Source organism: Perissodus microlepis, chromosome 14 (assembly GCF_051167445.1).
Source record: "Perissodus microlepis isolate ML-2025 ecotype Zambia chromosome 14, ASM5116744v1, whole genome shotgun sequence".
NCBI lineage: Eukaryota > Metazoa > Chordata > Actinopteri > Cichliformes > Cichlidae > Perissodus > Perissodus microlepis.
This window is the reverse complement of record NC_140474.1, coordinates 18,070,147-18,089,360: the sequence shown is the minus strand read 5'-3', so window position 1 is coordinate 18,089,360 and position 19,214 is coordinate 18,070,147. Positions and strand designations below refer to the sequence as shown.

At 38.1% G+C, this 19,214-nt stretch overlaps 1 protein-coding gene across 1 annotated transcript in view; it reads left to right on the top strand.

The window, feature by feature from the left end:
- drd2a (dopamine receptor D2a) overlaps positions 1–19,214 on the top strand; it is a 55,241-nt gene that overhangs the window by 26,809 nt on the left and 9,218 nt on the right. The window contains exons 2-3 of the mRNA XM_084950632.1: positions 4,046–4,356; positions 14,812–14,921. Coding sequence (XP_084806758.1) covers positions 4,078–4,356; positions 14,812–14,921 — 389 coding nt within the window. The 5' untranslated portion in view covers positions 4,046–4,077. The remainder of the gene's footprint in view (positions 1–4,045; positions 4,357–14,811; positions 14,922–19,214) is intronic.

Below are 19,214 nucleotides of genomic sequence, written 5' to 3'. Positions count from 1 at the left end.
TCAGCAGAAGTGGCAGCTTGAAAGGCTGTAGAACCAATTAGTGTGTGAGTGAGGAGGAAAGAGGAAGTGAAAATGGAGCTTAGAAAGTGGAGGATGACATAAACATTAATCTAGACAGGTATGTGGGGGTAAAAACACTGCTGAGGGTATTGTAAAATAGGATGCGCTTTGTAGTGGATGTGTTTATTTTGTGACTATGACAAATCTGAAGGCAAGATAATATTTTGTAAATTTCACTGAGAAGTAGCAATATTGTAGTCAACCGAAGATGAATGCAAAGCACACATCAGAGTAAACACTTTCATATCCCAGAACCATCTGGGGTTCAGTCATATTTCCTACAGCATGATTTTTTGGCAAGCTGCAATTTTGCTTATAGCACAAACTCACTAAATCAGTTTAATAGATAATTATAGTAATAATAATGGATTGAATTTATATAGCGCTTTTCAAGGCACCCAAAGCGCTTTACAAATTGTAGCCACAGCTGCCCTGGGGCAGACTGACAGAAGCGAGGCTGCCATATCGCGCCATCGGCCCCTCTGGCCAACACCAGTAGGGTAAAGTGTCTTGCCCAAGGACACAACGACCAGGACAGAGAGCCCGGGAATCAAACTGGCGACCTTCTGGTTACAGATGCGCTTCCCAACCCCCTGAGCCACGGTCGCCCAAAGATAAAGGAATGTTTCATAAACTGTAACACATCAAGTGTTACAACTGGACTTGAATGACAGAGAAATATAAAGTTGCTTACACATGATAATGAATTGTGGCTTGTTTGTGATTGCGTCTATATTACAGCTTTGTGGAAATTGAACCATACCCCAGTACTGAAGACACTTCATTGCCTCCAAATACAATATTCACTTACCTTTAAAATAGTGTAATAATAAGTCTTTTGTGTGTTTTCCTAGTTTATTATTTATTTATTTATTTATTTTATTGAGGTGCATGATATATAACATTAACAGGTTAGTAGAATTGTACTATCAGACAGGATTGTGTAAAGGCACACATATAATGATATGTGTGCCATGGACACATGGAAATTTATGCAGCATTAAAAGCACCCAAAAGTACAGGTCAGATTTTAGACTTTGGAACTACCGATGAATCCAGTGAGATTTGGAGCTCCTTTGTGGAGACAGGAGAACCTTACAGAAGTACAACCTTCAGTGCATCACTTCAACCATCAGGCCTTTTTGTTAGAGTTGGCAGAAAACCCATTCTTCACTAAAAGGCACATAACAGCCCCCAGGGAGTTAGCTAAAAGACATCTGAACAGCTCTCAGACCATGAAAAGCCAAAGCCGCAGGTTTGATGAAACAAAGGTGGCCTTTGGTCACAGTTCCCAAGGGCACGTGTAGAGGACAATCAGGCACCAAGAATCACCTCATAGGATTTTTTTCCCCCCACAATTGCTTTGTCTCATTCTGAAAGCTTTTTAAGTACAACTGTCAGAGCTGTATCAGCTGAATGACATTCAGTATCACACTGGTATTTTTAGATTCTCATTTTAAACTGGGAGATAATTCATGAGAAAATTCCATGCTCTACAGTATATTAATTACAGATAGGCATGAACAATAGTATTTGAATCCTAGCTCCAAGATTAATGTTATCATCTTATTAATGAGCCACTGGCTGGCCCATTAATAAATGACAACTAATGTGGCTGCAGGATAATCGCTAATAGTTAAACGGCTAAAATGAACATTTGCACCGGTCTGGTTAATAACTGTTTAATACTTTAATCTTGTTGAAACATGAGCTCCACTGACCTCTAGAAGTTCCTCAAAGTGTCCTTCAGTGTTGTGAATGGTGACTACTTCAGCTGCTAGTGAGGGGAGGGGCTTCGTGCGTCCTGTCCGCAGATGCTGTGTGAAATTGTGTCAACTGGAAGAGGTGAAGATGGCACTGTTGGTGTGTTACTGCTGCAAATAAGTAAGCCAAGAAAATAAGCCAAGATTTTTTATTTACTTATTTATTTATTTTTGCACTGATTAGTATCTGAGTGTTGGCTTCTTTTTTTGACAACCATGATTTTCACTGTAAATCATGGTTGTCAGAATCAGTCATCCATATGTAACACGTGCACTTCTTCAGCAAAAATCAACAGATTCCACCTCCAAATAGCTTAAAATTCCACAATTTGTCATATTTTTGATGGACATCTGTTTCTCTTATTAATAATGCATATATGATGTCTTCCCTCACAGTGGACCAGGGAAGAAGTCTCCTTCCATGGTGCAACCATACCCTAAAATAACTTTTCAGTGTCCTCACGGCTAGCATTCATGGTGTATAACAAATGATGTTGTGGCTGGTGGTTGCATACTTACCAACATCATGCTAAAAAGAGCTCCTTTCTCATATTTTATTCAGAACAGTGGAAGGAACTTGGTGGAAGTTAACATTATCCAACACATAATTTTGTATTTAGTGTTACATAATTTTGTATTCCCACCCTAGTGGGAGACACTAGGGTCTCTTTAGGTCAGGTTGGGTGTTATAGGGATGTGTAGAAGTACCAGCCATAAACATGGCAGAATACATTGGTTTGATATGTCAGTCAAAATGGTATCCATCAAAGCTCAGCTGAGAGGATGCAGTAATGTTTACATGCTGTATGTCTGTATGTCTGTCGCTAGCATGAGCCTGTTGTCACTGGAAAATGGATGGATGCAGACTGAAGAGGTCAATCGATATAGTTCAATATATAGATAATAGTTCATGCTCACAACAAGGTTTGCGGATTTTTTTATATCCACTTTTATTTCTGTGTGAATGGTCCTGGTAACTTTTACCCCGATAAACAGTTCTTAATGCCATTAGTCACTTGTCAGATGCAGCACTTATTCCACTTCAGCCGTCAGGGCCTCTACTCCAAACACTACCAAGACGATGTTGTGTGATCTGGTAGAAAGGCTTCTGTCCCCCTTGTAGCCTGAAAGATTGTCGCATTTGAGGGTTTATCATAGATCACCATGTCCTTCTCACATCATGTCAGCAGGCTACAATCTAAAGATTAACCTAATGATGTAGTATTCCCAAACAGATTGTTCTCCACCTTAGCTTTGATGGATAAACAGACCATTCTTGTGTTAGACTAACGCCGGTCAGCACACAACGGTGAACTATGGAGATAGATATTCTTACTTTTCATACTCTGTATTTCTCTGGTAAGTGGTTAACCTCATGAACCTGTTGTAATATGCATTAGTTCGTGCTCTTCATACCTTTACCGTGTCACTGAGATCACTGCTCTTCTTTCTCTTTAAATTTTAAAAAACTGTTAACTGAACAAAGTCATCCTCAACTAAAATAATAGGGATCACTCCATATATTGCCACTTTTGCAGCTGTTTCCCAACCTGCCAGTACCCCCCTAACTTTTTCTGCTAATGTTTTTGCATTTTGTTCTTTTGGTGTGTTTTTTTTCCCCTATTTATCTGCTTCTCTGATGTCTTTCTGTTGTTTATCTTGATGATGTTGCCTCTTAATTACATGTGTTATGTTTATATAATGCCCATATGCTTGTATGTGTGTTCTTATGGTACATAACTAGTGGTTAGTTAAAATGGTTTCAAATTTGTGCAGGTGCCCTTTTAGCTGTTGATATTTCTGCCATCAAATGTTCTTAACATCTTGTCAGGTTTAAAAAAAAACAGGTAAATAAATATAATAGTTAAAAAACACAAAAGAAACCAAAAAATTGGTTTCAGTTCTACCAAGAAAATCGATGTGTTAGACTTGTTAGATAAATCCACACGAAGTTTGATGCTCTAACTGCAGCCAAAGATGGCTAAGTACCTACTAAGGAATGCACTTAGCAAAACACTTCGAAGGTCTGTTTTTGCTTTGAACTGCAGTACAGTGTCTGAGGAAAGATATTAATTTTACATTTCCATTACAAGATAAACCTGTATCAAAATCTTGAAAACTTAACCCCAGATGTCATCCTGTAGCTTTTTATTTCTCAGTCGGCAAACCCTAAATGTATACAACATTAATAAAGTATTTCTTTCCTTTTGCATATTTTGCAGGGCCCATTCTTGGCCTTTGTCACTCACAGCTAATGGATGTCTTTACCCAGTATGCCTACAATGACAGTTTCTATGACAATGGAACATGGAGCTTCAACGATACAGACCAAGAGCAGAAGCACCCCTACAACTACTACGCCATGCTGCTTACTCTGCTCATCTTCGTCATCGTCTTCGGCAACGTGCTGGTGTGTATGGCTGTGTCCAGGGAAAAGGCTCTGCAGACCACCACAAACTACCTGATCGTCAGCCTGGCTGTCGCTGACCTTCTGGTGGCCACACTTGTTATGCCCTGGGTCGTCTACTTAGAGGTAGGATTGTAGAAATTCATGCACACACACGCTCTTTGCCCATATTCGAAGAGACATATAGCCTGACATGACCTATGCAGCAGACATGCTCTTTTATTTCTTTTTCTTAAACCTTTTTTTCCCCTCTGCGTCTCGGGTTTTCAGAAAGCAGAAAATTGCCATCTTAAAAAGCAGTATTTAGTTTTCTTTTTAAATCATTCTTTTTAGAAAGGGGTTAAAAAACTGGAAAGGGCAGGACTTTAAGTGAAATTGCATGCCAGTAAAATAATCTTGGTGAAAAGGATTTGAGCCAAACAGTCACCCACAGTTAACTACAGGTCACAGGCTCAAGGTGATACAAAGGTGAAGACTAATGTGTTCACATCAGTCCTGCAGTGGATAAAGGCCTGTAATGTAGTCCCACTATGTGACAACAGCAAAATGTCAGAGCAGTCTATTTGAACAAGAGCTGGATGTTAGGCTATAATTCACCCAAATACTGGGCTACATCCTTTCTCATTCAGAGAACTGCTGCATTTGTTTTTTAAATGAATTATGGTACATCATATAAATATGACACATCGGAATCACATTTTTAAAGAGAAGGCAGAGTTCGATGTTTCATAATATCATGCACATCCTGCCAAGTGAGTGGGATGTGGTCAGTCTTTTTGAAAAATCTTTGCCCATCTCTGGAAGCTACCTCCTTCATCCTGCAGTTATTTCTGACCATTAGGCTTTAGGTCACGCTGTCTGATGTAGAAAAAAAAAGCAATCTAAGACTGCGGGGACTTTAATCCCCCCGTGTTTCTCAGAAACTCTTGATGATTATCACTTTAACCAGATTATAGTGCATTTAAAGAATTTCATAGCACAACTCTGTCCGTATGATCTGGGCATATTTTTTCAAATAAACAAAAGAATATTTTTGTGGTCATTGCCAAAAACAATCAGATTAAAGCTCGTTCATGCATAAAGTATCCAACCTGCGCATTCTGTTTGTTTTTATCCAAATTATTTACTTGTTGTCTCTGTTGATTTGGCCAGCTGGATACATGCAGAGGGAGCCTACATCAAAGCGGATCGCATAAGTGGGAGATGAATTATAAACAGCAACGTATCAAAGCCCACAAATTACAGCATAAAACTTTATCAATAAAAGATAGCATTTGATATCAGAAAAGTAAGTCTTTGATGGTGTAAAGGGATTTAACTGCACAAGTGTGCGTTACTAAGTTTAACACATTTGAAGTACGGCGAACACTAAAACTACTCCGGATCTTTCATCAAATATAAGTCACAGCATGCTTTTGGACAAAAATCTGACTGTTTGCTGTTCCTCTATAGGATCTGTTGTGTGCAAACATAACATCAGATTACAAAACACTCACCGAGTAGTTGGCTGCTCTTGTTTCTCCTGATGCCCCACACTTAGTTCTGGCTCTACACATCATAAATGTAGTTTGGCAAAATTATCCATGTAAATCTATAGGAATCAAAGTCTAGCTCTATAGGATTATTATTTTACTTAGCTAAATGTTTGGCGTCTGTGTTTTCCATTCAATCTACATCTCTTACAGTTAAATGGGGGGGAAAGACCCACATGAGCAGTTTGGTGCATTAAGAAACAGATTTTTTCAATTTTATAGCCATTTAATCCAAACAGGCTAATAACAGCAATTTGGAGAGTGAAGTCCTCCTTAGAATAATATGCTGGGAAGCAAGTGCTGGCTGTTTGTCAAAGTCAAAAGGGATTACTTCCCAGCTTGTGTTTAGAGTGGGATGTTCATCTGATTCTGGTGTGTCCCTCCAAGGCTGTCAGGCCTCCTACTAATGTGAGATGGGATAAAGTGAGACGCTAGTAGTTGGTCCGCTAGAAATCCTTACAAATAGGAAATTATTTGGAACTGCTGCACAGTTCACATCATTTTGAGGTAAACACCAGACAGTTTCATAATCTCTAGATTAGTGTGTTGAGTGAAGATGGCCTTATATGTTCAGAGCTCACAACGGAGGAATTTAGGCAGAGATTTGTCAATTATTCAACTCATGTTCTTCATAACATCTTTCTTCCATCACGGACACCATCTGAAATTAGGCTTCGTTTCAGATGATTAAAACAAACAAACTTCATGACAATACTTACAATATTGTGTTTGTTTTATTTTGTTTTTTGCTGAAGTCGGAGAGGCCTTTCTTCAAGCCTCATCTTTCCTTTTTGTTCCTATTTTTCTGTATTCATGTGTAGGCACTGAATTTTTTTTTATAATGCCACTGACTCAGGTCATCATGTAACTCGTGTATTAACTCGTGTTAAGGATGTAACAGCATGAACTACAGTGGGAACATAGTCACAGAGTGTGGGCAGGTTATTCAACTTGCCCTTTATTATTAAATACTAAATTTGCATTAATTAGTGCAGGTTTCGCTTTCTGCCTAGTGTGACTGATTTAGAAAGCGTACGGAGGGAACATTTTGCATAACTAGAAGTTGAGAGTTAGTTTAAAGTAAGGGTGAATAAAACGTGTATATAGTAGAATATTTGCTTTCAAGGTGTTGCGTCATGTCTTTATAGCATCCACACAGCAGGCAGATGTTTGAAAACTACTGCAAACCAAATGGCTCATAAATGTAATCAGTGGAATATATTCATCATGCCAAGAACTAAACCTCTTAGTCTATTACCTTGGAGTGCATAATTGGCGATCAGCTACAGTGACCTGGTTAGAGCCATTAATTTAATGAAGGCTATGAACAGTGTTGCACAAAAACTGCAGGAATAAACACCCGCCTTACCTGCGGAGGCAGCTAATGCTGTAGTTTAAATCCTGTTTAAGGCTTTGTAAAGAATATGCTGTCAGGCGCTGTGGCTGATATGTGTACAGAATTTCAATTTGGAAACCAGAGAAAGTTGGTAGAGTAGAGTGATGGCTCCTGTTGTATAGGGGTGGGCGATATAAACGATATACGATAGAAACGATATAAATTTGGCCAACAATAGAGATTTTGACTATATCGCTCTATCGCGATAGCGCATGTTGATGATGTCATCAAGCTGCGCCTGTTTTGGTCGAAAGCATCGCAGCGGCTAAAACCATTATCATCTGCAAATTATGGCGGGCGACAGTCATAGCAAAGAGAAGAAGCACTTTTGAAATATGGGGAAAGCCAAAAACTGCGCTTCCTCCACTTCCGTAACATTGATTCATTAATGTTGAATTCTCTCGCAGCTGTTCTATTCCCATGTTGTTGCAGTATATTAATAACTAACCTCGTATTGTGGATGAATAATCTCAGTTGTTCTCCTGACTGAAGTTTGCCCCGTGTATAGCATCCTGCTATGCGATTGCATTTGTCCCTAACCACCAGAATCCCTCACGTTAACTTTTATCGAGTGGAAAAAAGTTGGCGTCCATCCTCCAGCTTCACTGTGCTAATGTTATGCTAACATAGCTGTGTCGCTGGCAATCACGTAGCACAACATTATATACCAGGTAGTCCAACTTCAGTAACCCTACAAACTAGGGGTGGGTTTTTATAATCAATTTATTGATTAAAATCGATTCTGGCTTGGATAACGTGAAATTGATTCATTAAAATCCTGAATCGATTTTTTAATATAAATTTATTTTGCCCGAAATACCAGAATCTCTGGTGAAATCTCACAAAATTTCAACAACCACCAAACAGCTAAGACAGTAAATGAGAGCAGGAACACGGATTCTGCACAAAGACTTAAACACACAGCGCAACCCGCGGATCAGAATCAGTTAGATGTCGCCTTTCTCACAGTCGGGGCTGAAAGCCGACAGCTCGCTGATTCTGATCTGTCGGCGGATCTGCACTTTGTGTTCACGCCCTTTATGTGCTGATTCTAAAGCTGTTAGTTTGATGTCTCTCCAAACAATATTGACCGAACCAGCAGCAAAAGAAGATCCAAACTACGCTTCACATAAACATCATCATGAATTCACTCTTACTTTTACTGTTTTGCTTCGACCACGATGCACAGCTCTCTCTCTCTCTCTCTCTCCCCCCCCTCTCTCTCTGTGTACTTCAAGAACAGTTTCCCATCTAAAAATCTGTTTTCTTCATTATTCGCTTGATTGTTACGCACAAGTCTACCATTGTTTACAGCGCTGTCGACCGACTTTTTTTTTTTTCGTTTTATATACTTCCGAAAAGAAAACCTAATTTCTGCCGTTCAATACTGAACAAATGTAAACTAAAATTATGCAAAATGCAAAATGCTTAGCCGTGTCTCTAATAAAACCACTGTAACTTCAGAGGTAATGTTCATGTGTTGATTAATGGTTTTCTTTCGTTTTTGATGTACTGCAGAATATTTTTATAAAATCCCAGACCAGGAAAATCACCTTCAAGTTTTTCTGTGTTTTATCCTCAGCTACTTTGACACAAAGGCATCTGCTGTGATGTTTACACCTTTGATAAAGTCTTGCGTGTGTCAGCTTCCTTTTTATAGATACAAAAATATGTAAATGTACTGATCTGAATTATAATATTTCTGACTGTCAAAATTTCCCAGATTCAAATCGAATTGAATCGAATCGAATCGAATTAAATCGAATCGTGGCTCGAATCGATTTGGGACCTTGTGAATCGGAATTGAATCGATTCTAGAAATCAGTGACGATACCCAGCCCTACTACAAACGCCACTGCTGTTTAGTTTTCTGTCTTCATTTATGTCGGAAGTGATAGCAGAGCTGTACGTTTTAATTAGTTTAAAAAAATCTCTCAGTCAGAACATGGTATGAAATGTTTAGGTGTAAACTAGCGAGCTAACTTCCTGTTAACTTCTAACTCCATTAAATTTAATAAATTCTGTTTTCATGGACGCATGGATGTTAAACTTAATTGTTACATCCGATAAAGCAGCAATGCTGATGATTTAATTAAAGATGAAAGAATTTAGACCGTTTTTAACTCTTAGTGTTCGTTTTACTTTGGGACCTGAAGTTGACGGAGTTTTGGACCCAGATTACTCCGCGAAGCTCCTCACTACGGCAGCCGTAATGCTCTGACAATCCATCAAGCAGTGCGTCTTACCAAAGCTGTACTAAAACATTTTTTAACAGATTTCTGCACGCAGAAACCACAACCAGAATTCATACATAAGGAACACTCTCGATTTTTGAGAAAATTAAAGGATTTTTAGTGTGGAAAATACGTTATACAGAAGAAAAGAATATATCGTGATATATATCGTTACCGCACGTGCTTCAAATTATATCGCGATATGAATTTTAGGCCATATCGCCCAGCCCTACTGTTGTATTTACTTCTTTTGACATTTTCAGGGAAAAATCTCATCTGACTGATAAGTGACATAACCCCATTTTTGTATTAAAGCTCTACATGTGTACATTACAGAGTCAAATTTCCATTTTTACCAATATGATTATTTATTCATGTATGTATTTATTGGGTATTTGCCTATTTACGTACACTATATTGCCAAAAGTTTTCCCTTGCCTGCCTTCACTTACATGTGAACTAGAATAACATCCTATTCTTATTCTTCATGGTTTAAATGACATCTACCCATCCTTTGCAGACAACAGTGTCAACTCTCCTACGAAGGCTTTCCACAAGGAATTTTTTACTATTCTTCTAGAAGCATATTTGTGAGGTCAGACTGTTGTTGGACGAGAAGGCCTTGCTCGCAGTGTCTGCTCTAATTTATCCCAAAGGTGTTATATCAGGTTGAGGTCAGGACTGTGTAGGCCAGTCAAGTTCTTCCACACCAAACTCGCTCATCCATGTCTTTATGGTCCCTTCCTTTCTTTGTGCACTGGTGCGCAGTCATGTTGGAAAATCAAGGGGCCACCTCCAAACTGTTTCCACAAAGTTAGGAACATGTGCAAAATGTCTTGGTATGCTGAAGATTAAAGTGTTCCTTTCACTAGAACTAAGGGGCCCAGCACAACTCCTGAAAACCAACCCCACACCACACCAACAAACTTTTACTTGGCACAATGCCGTGAGATAGATACCATTCTCATGACAACTTCCAAACCCAGACTCCTCCATCAGATTGCCAGACGGGGAAGCATGATTCATCGCTCAAGATAACATGTCTCCATTCCTCTAGAGTCCAGTTTTAACCCAACTGCATCAGACGCTGCATCGCATTTCATAATGTGGATACAGCTGTTCTGATGAGCCCCTTGAGGAGACTGTTGTTGTGATTTAGTTCTATATAAATAAATTGAATTGAGGTAATCTGAAAGCCACATAAAATTTGGAGATCTGTAGCTACTGATTCTGTAGAAATTTGATGATCTCTGCACACTATGCACCTCAGCATCTACTGACCCCGCTCTGTGATTTTAGCTGGCCTACCACTTCATGGCTGAGTTGCTGTTGTTGTTGTCATAATACCAATAAGAGTTGACTTATATTTAGTTGTGAGGAAATTTCTAAACTGGACTTGTTGCACATCCTATCACATTACTATGTTGGAATTTACTGAGCTGCTATGGGCGAAACATTCATTCGAAAATGTTTGTAGATGCTGTCTGCATGCCTAGGTGCTTGATGTAATACACCAGTGATCATTAAAGTGATCCAAACACCTGAATTCAATTATTTGGATGGGCATGAGAATCTTTTTGGAAATTTTCTGATTTACTTTAATGTATCACACTCATCAGCCACTTTTTAAGGTACAGAAGTTCAGCTGCTTGTAATTGGAAATAATCGAATCAGCCATCACATGGGAGCAGCTCAATGCATTCAGGGAAGTAGACATGGTCAATACAACCTGCTTTATGTCAAACTGAGCATCAGAATGGGAAAGAAAGCAATTTAAATGATTTGAATGTGGCATGTTTGTTGTTAAAAGTCTAAGCATATCAGAAACTTAAAATACTGGGATTTTTCCACTTGACCATGTGTAGGATTTGCAAAGATCCTAAAAGACAAAGTCAGTTCTATATTTAAAAATCTGCTTAATACCAGAGGTCAGAGGAGAATTGCCAGCCTGTTCCCAGCTTAAGGCAATGGTGTCTCAAACAGACACTCATTACAACCATAGTATGCAGAAGAGCATCTCTGAATGCATAACACATTGAACCTTGAAGCAGATGGGCTACAGAAGCAGAAGAGCACACCAGGTGCCACTCTTGTCATATAAGAACAAAAAAACAAGGCTAAAATTATTACCATTCATCAAAGTTGGAAAATTATTGCCTTTTTTTATTTTTGGTAGGATCAGAATTTGGTGTAAACAACATCATATCAGGAGTTCAGGCTGCTACTGCTGCTGCTGGTGTAATGGTGTGGGGGATGTTTTTGTGGTACTCACTGAGTTTCTTTGTACTACTTCAAGCATACCTGAATACAGTCATGATAAAAGGAAGTCTTGTTTTACATATCAGGACATAATAAACAATTGTCAAGTTTTTATAGAATTCAAATGAGTTGAACACAAACCTAGATGAATTACAACACATAACATATTAGACTGTTTCATTATTTTTTTTATCTAAAAACTAAGCCAAAATGCAGAAGCATGTTGCGAAAAACTAAGTACGCTCCATGATCCTGTAGCTTGTAGCAGCAATAATTTGCAGTAATCAAATTTTCTGTATGACTTTAGTCTCAGTCTCAGTCTGTCACCCAATGCAGGAGGAATTTCAGCTCTCTCTTATTTACAGTGTTGTTTCAGTTCAATTAAGTTTGCAGGAATTTTTTATTATGCACAGGTTTCAGTCGGGTTGAGTTCTGGACTTTGACTCGGCCATTGTAACATCCTTTTTTACTAATTCCATTGTAGACTCACCTCTGTGCTTGGAATCATTGTCCTGTTGCATGACAATATTTTGGCAAAGCTTTAACTCTCTGACTGATAGACTTAGATTTGGCTCTACAATGCTTTGATATACAGAGATGTTCATAGTCAACTCAATGACTGCAAAGTCCCTGGATCCTGTAGCTGCAAAACAAGCCCAAATCACCATCCATCACTGTGCTTGACACCTGGTATGAGGTGTTTGCGCTGATGTGTTTATGCTGTGTTTACACCAAATGTGGTAGTGTGTATTAAAGCCAGATTTATAGCCAGATATCTCCACTTTGCTCTTTCCTGCCCAAAGGACATTATTCCAGAAGTCTTGTAGCTCAAAACCTGATCTTATGAATCTTACAATAAGAATCAAGCTGCTTTGCAAGGTAGACACCACAAGTCAAACCATGCACAAAAATTGTTAATTGTAGTAAAGGTGGGAAGAAAAGCATTACATTGCTGTTCAAAGACATGTAGCACTTCTGTCAGTAAAACACAGATACTGATGCTCCACCCTGCTGAGCAAAAATAGCATTTTTAAAATAATACATTTTCCTTCTTTTTAGTTATAAAACACTAATAAAAGATAAGAATTAATAAAACAGCACATTATTTTGACTGTCAAAAGAATGACTCATTTAAATCCAAATCAGCTAATCCTTTCTCCAGTTGACAAATGAGAATTCATTTGCCAGACTAGTAAATGATGTATCTCATATAACATCCTTATTTCTACTTTTTCCCAGCATTGTAGATTGAAATCAAATGCCAATACCCTCTAAGTGATATGCATATGCATAAGTGATATGCATAATATGAATTATAGATGACAATTCACAAAAAAAATGAGCTTGGCAAATAAAAATGACACTGCAGTATTACAAGAAAACCCATTATGGGAATGGAAAGTTCTTCAAACAATCTACTAATTTGCAAACAAAGATGCAGTCAATTAATTTCAATAATGAAGTGAAGTGCAGGATTTAAGGAGAAACAAATAAACCCATCATTAAAATTTAATAATATAATAGCACTGTTGTGTGTTGCTGATGGACAACATTAGTAAACTTGTCATAATTTCTACCCTTTTACTGCCTACATTTTTCATTTGTTGACAGAAGCATAATGCCATTGGGTTAATCATCCCATTCTCATGAATGAAATATTTCTGAACATGCTGAGGTAATATCTTCAAATTTGGCACAAATGACTCAAAATGAACAGATTTGAATAAATCGCACAAAAGTAAAGACCTCATAACGCAACGTTTTCAACTGAAGCACTTATAATGACAAAAATCTATATAAATATTTCACAGCATAAAATGATGATGTGTCATAATTTAACTTCAAAAGATTAAAGTCATCTTCACTTTAACAGAAAAATTCAAACGGTGGGATAACTGAGAAGGACAGATCGATGTTTCCTGACAGGGGATCATGCCAGTTTTGGCACACATGCATTTATTATGACTGTCTTGTAAAAAGCTGTTTAATATCCACAAAAGGTGTTTCGCTACATAGACTGAACAGACCTCTGTTGCAGCCACAAGGACATGAAATGGCTTTCAGCTCTTGTGGGCCTTTTAAATTTTAACACTAAAATTTGTTCGCGGCTCCAGCAGTACGGGAACTTGTACGGGTGTGTTGGAGTAGCTTTGACTGAAAAATAAAAGTCAAGTGCAAGGAGCAAAAGGATGATAGCAAAGAGAGAAACAGTCAAAATGAAAGCATACTATCATAGTGGTGCTTAGCCACAGTGAAGAGAAATGTCAAGAGTTAAAGGTTGGAAAATTGTGGAAAAGAGAAGAGAGGAGAGGTGAAATCAGTTTTCAGGGCAACAGAAAACTGGCTATAACGACCTTGTAGACACCAGCAAAAACTTACAGCTCTTTAATGATGGGAGCTTAGTTTTATGAAGACACATCCACAGGACAAAGCTTAATCAGCCAGGCAGGAGTTGCCCCTGAACAAACACATCTCACTTACCCTTGATAGAGCTGTGGGAGGAAACAGGCAGGCTTCAGTGTCAGACAAGCTGGGCGGCTTCAGACCTGTCACAACATCACTGATGTTGGTTTCATCATGAGCTTAGATCATACAGCTGAGAGCAACGGTGGCATGAATTCAAACAGGTTTCGATCTCGTCTTTGATCAAACGCTTCCTCGAGCTAAAGAGTAGGATACATGGTAAAGAATACTTGTCTTGTCTAAGGAGGATGTCTATATGTTTTCGAAGCTTTTACTTCTTACCACTGTAAGTGGAGAGATAAGATAAACTGTCAAATTTCAACAAGTCACTTGTAAAATTCTTCATAAAAAAGAAACTGACATATTATTTGGATTTGGAGCTCTTGCAAAATGTTTATGACAGCAAGAAATCTCTTCATGTGATAGAACGGATGCTTTTTTTATACTTACTCATTCATAATTCAGTCATCCATTCTTTCCTCTTATGTCTCAGTTTTGTTCCTTTGCTTCTCTCTTTGTGTTGCCAAGTTTGAAATGATATGGGAAATTATGCAAGAAGGCTTTAGTGTCAGGTTTGCTTTTTATTGCTGAACACAAACACATTATTTCTGCCAAGAAGCTTCCATTGCTAGCATATTGACTTTTTTCTGTTGACTCTGGCAGTTAACTGTCATTTGTGGATGTTTTCCTCTCCTAGGTGGTGGGAGAGTGGCGCTTTAGCAAGATCCACTGTGACATCTTTGTCACTCTGGATGTGATGATGTGTACAGCCAGCATCCTCAATCTCTGTGCCATCAGCATTGATCGGTGAGTTTGCCACCTCGCAGATTGTTTAGCCTGTTATGATTCCAGCATGGATTTCCGATGGAAATCTTTACCTGCTGAATAATATGAAACAGAAAACTGGTGTCTTTTAACTGCATGACCATCAAAGCACACACAGCTATTAACAAACAAAATGAGATTTTTAAGCCAGGAATACACCATAACAACACATTCAGTTTCTGTTTATCTGCAATCCTGATTACCAGCCACCAGATGTTCAGGACAGAAATATGTATGCACATCAATATGGCATATTGATGCAATTTTGGAACTAAAATGAGTGCATTATCCAAGGACCACCTGTAAGACAGGTGCAGTGGAGAGTGAAATCTAATAGCATATTTGTGGGTGCCTGCACACTGTCAGCAGCAACCTTTTCATAGACATATGCCAGGGTTAAAATTTTTAAAAATAGATGAACTTTAGCAAAGGTTTAACTACCGGGTACAAAAATGAGCAAATCACTGAAAAGGATTTCATCTTGAATAATTAATTCTTAATTGAATATGTAAAAATAAATACATTTTGTAATATAAATATACACCAAATTAAAAAAAGAGTTTTAATTAATTAAGTCTTTAAGAAAAAAATAAATAAATAAATAAATATTTGCTGAACCCAATTTCTCAAATAAATATTGTTTGAAATAAACATCTTAATGCCTAGTGTGTCATGTTTAATACATATAGTTTTTTGTGTGGTTTGGGGATTTCTGCATAATCAGTGTAATTTTTTAAATCCTGAAAAACCTAAATAAATTGCACGATGTATTTTTAAGCATTTTTTAATGTCAGATGTAGCAAATTAAAGGACATTTAAATGTAATTTAATCAATTTTATTAAGCAGATTTGTTAGATGGTTCAATAAGCTCAATAAATGGTTCAGAAAATTTGAATTTCCTGGCAGTTATTTCATAGGTCATGCTATAAAGGGTTAAGTCAATGTGATGACTTGTCAGCTGGTGTTTTGGGTTAGTTGTTAATTTTTAGTTAACTGCTGAGTAAACACCAAACACCATTTACAAAAAAGTTGCGATGGACAAGGCCGAGAATCAACACTGGATGCCTGTGATCTTAAGATCCTCAGATGACAGTGCAATAAAACAGGAATCATCCTGTCATAAGAATTCCTGCATGGGCTCCGGAACACTTCCAGATAATATTGTCTATAAGAAGAAGTTGTATAAGTTTCATGATCCATAAATGCTGCCATCTTCTGTGACCCAAAGCTCATTTAAAATGGACTGAAGCAAAGAGGGAAACGGTTCTGTGGTCAGACAAATCGAAATTTCTTATATTTTTTGGAAAATATGAATGCCACATCATCCACACTACAGGAGCGGGAGAGAGACCATCCTTGTTGTTAAGCCTGCATCGCTGATGGTATAGGGGTGCATTAGTGCATGTAGAAATGGCTGATTGCAGGTGTAGAAAGGCACCATCAGTGCAACATATAGAGCAAAACAGACGTCACTTTTTCAGGAACGGCCTTTCATATTTTTGTAGGACAGTGTTAAAAAGCATGCCGCTAATATTACAACAGCATGGCTTTGTTATGTAAGAGTCCGAGTGCTGAAACAGCCTGTCAGCAGACCAGATCTTTCACCAACTGAAAATATTTGGCACATCATGAAACAAAAAATAGGACAAAGAAGTCCAGCAGCAGCCCCCCTCAGTTCCCAGACATTTACAGACTGTTGTTAAATGAATAGAGGACTCTAAATTGTCGACCATAATATCCTATTAGAGCGATTAGAACATGCTGTAGGTATTACAGGTACACAGGTATTACAGGTATTACAGGTGGTTATGATACAAACCACTGCAGTGGTTTGTATCATATCTATCTAATAGACTCCAATTTGTGCATGTAAATGGAGAGTCCTCTTCACACACTGAGGTTAATTATGGAGTTCCACAGGGTTCAGTGCTAGGACCAATTCTGTTTACATTATACATGCTTCCCTTAGGCAGCATCATTAGAAGACATAGCATACATTTTCACTGCTATGCAGATGACACCCAGCTCTATCTGTCCATGAAGCCAGATAACACACACCAATTAGTTAAACTGCAGGAATGTCTTAAAGACATAAAGACCTGGATGGCCGCTAACTTTCTGCTTCTTAATTCAGATAAAACTGAGGTTATTGTACTCGGCCCTGAAAATCTTAGAAATATGGTATCTAACCAGATTCATACTCTGGATGGCATTACCTTGGCCTCCAGTAACGCTGTGAGGAACCTTGGAGTCATTTTTGACCAGGACATGTCCTTCAACGCACATATTAAACAAATATGTAAGACTGCTTTCTTCCATTTGCGCAACATCTCTAAAATTAGAAATATCCTGTCTCAGAGTGACGCTGAAAAACTAGTTCATGCATTTATTACTTCCAGGCTGGACTACTGTAATTCATTATTATTAGGATGTCCAAAAAACTCACTGAAAAGCCTTCAGCTAATCCAAAATGCTGCAGCAAGAGTACTGACAGGGACTAGAAGGAGAGAGCATATTTCTCCTGTTTTGGCTTCCCTTCATTGGCTTCCTGTTAAATCCAGAATTGAATTCAAAATCCTGCTCCTCACATACAAGGTCTTAAATAATCAGGCCCCATCTTATCTTAATGACCTTGTAGTACCATATCACCCTATTAGAGCACTTCGCTCTCGCTCTGCAGGCCTACTTGTTGTTCCTAGAGTATTTAAAAGTAGAATGGGAGGCAGAGCCTTCAGTTTTCAGGCCCCTCTTCTGTGGAACCAGCTTCCAGTTTGGATTCGGGAGACAGAAACTATCTCTACTTTTAAGATTAGGCTTAAAACTTTCCTTTTTGCTAAAGCATATAGTTAGGGCTGGACCAGGTGACCCTGAATCCTCCCTTAGTTATGCTGCAATAGACGTAGGCTGCCGGGGGATTCCCAAGATGCATTGAGTTTTTCCTTTCCAGTCACCTTTCTCACTCACTATGTATTAATAGACCTCTCTGCATTGAATCATATCTGTTATTAACCTCTGTCTCTCTTCCACAGCATGTCTTTTATCCTGTCTTCCTTCTCTCACCCCAACCGGTCGCAGCAGATGGCCGCCCCTCCCTGAGCCTGGTTCTGCCGGAGGTTTCTTCCTGTTAAAAGGGAGTTTTTCCTTCCCACTGTCGCCAAAGTGCTTGCTCATAGGGGGTCATATGATTGTTGGGTTTTTCTCTGTATCTATGAAGCGCCTTGAGGCGACTTTTGTTGTGATTTGGCGCTATATAAATAAAATTTAATTGAATTGAATTGAATTAAATTGTGGTAAACATGGCCCTGTAACGACTTTTTAGAGAACTACTTCTGCCATCAAATAAAAATTAACCTTTTTTTGTTTTAAAATCATGATTTTTTTTTTTCTATAATCTGTTGTGAATGGAATATGGGTTTATCAGTTTGTATTTACATTTTGGAGCTGGGGTTATGAATATTAAATCCTGTGATCAAGTTCCAGTAATGCCATGCATGCAGTCTGGCCAGTGTAATGTGTGACTTGTCCCCCTGTAGTCTAGACCTGCCTCACAACACAGGGTGTTTCTTGGAATCCCAAGTATGATAAAGGCACCACTTAGTTTCTAAATGCTAACATAACATAACACAATGCTAAACATGCCCCTGACCTAAAGTTTGTGAAATTTTTTAAAACTCAGTTTTAACATTTGGCATTTTCTTCACCACATCATTCATACTATTCAGCAACCCATATTTTTGGGGAAATAGGTTTGTGTACACTATGTTATAATAGGTCTAAGTGGTTCCATTAACATATAATAATGACACACTAAAATGTCAAAATGCTAGAATAAAGATAAACTTTATATATAATCAATTTTTACTATACTTATTGCGTAAATTTTATTATTTAAAAAAACATATACATTAAATGCAAATTTGTTTTCTGTCTTTCCTTGAAAGTTGTCATCCTGAATCATTAGTCATTTGTTTTTTATGCAATTTACAAACGACATATTTTCTGCGAGAGAGTGCAGACAAAGCAAACAATCTACATAGTCATTTAGACTGCAGAGCTTGCTGGCTTTTCAACCAAATTAGCTGCAAAAATCCTTAAAATAATCTAAGAGCGGAGGACTTTGACTGTGGTTTAGAACTAAACTTGTAGCAAACAGTCAGGTTTATAGAGCATATTTGCTTAAAAAGGTTTTTGCTGCAGCCGAGACCACATAGAGCAAGGAATGCATCAAAATAATAACTAGTGGAAAACTAAAAGAGTGAGCTGAGGGATGCTGA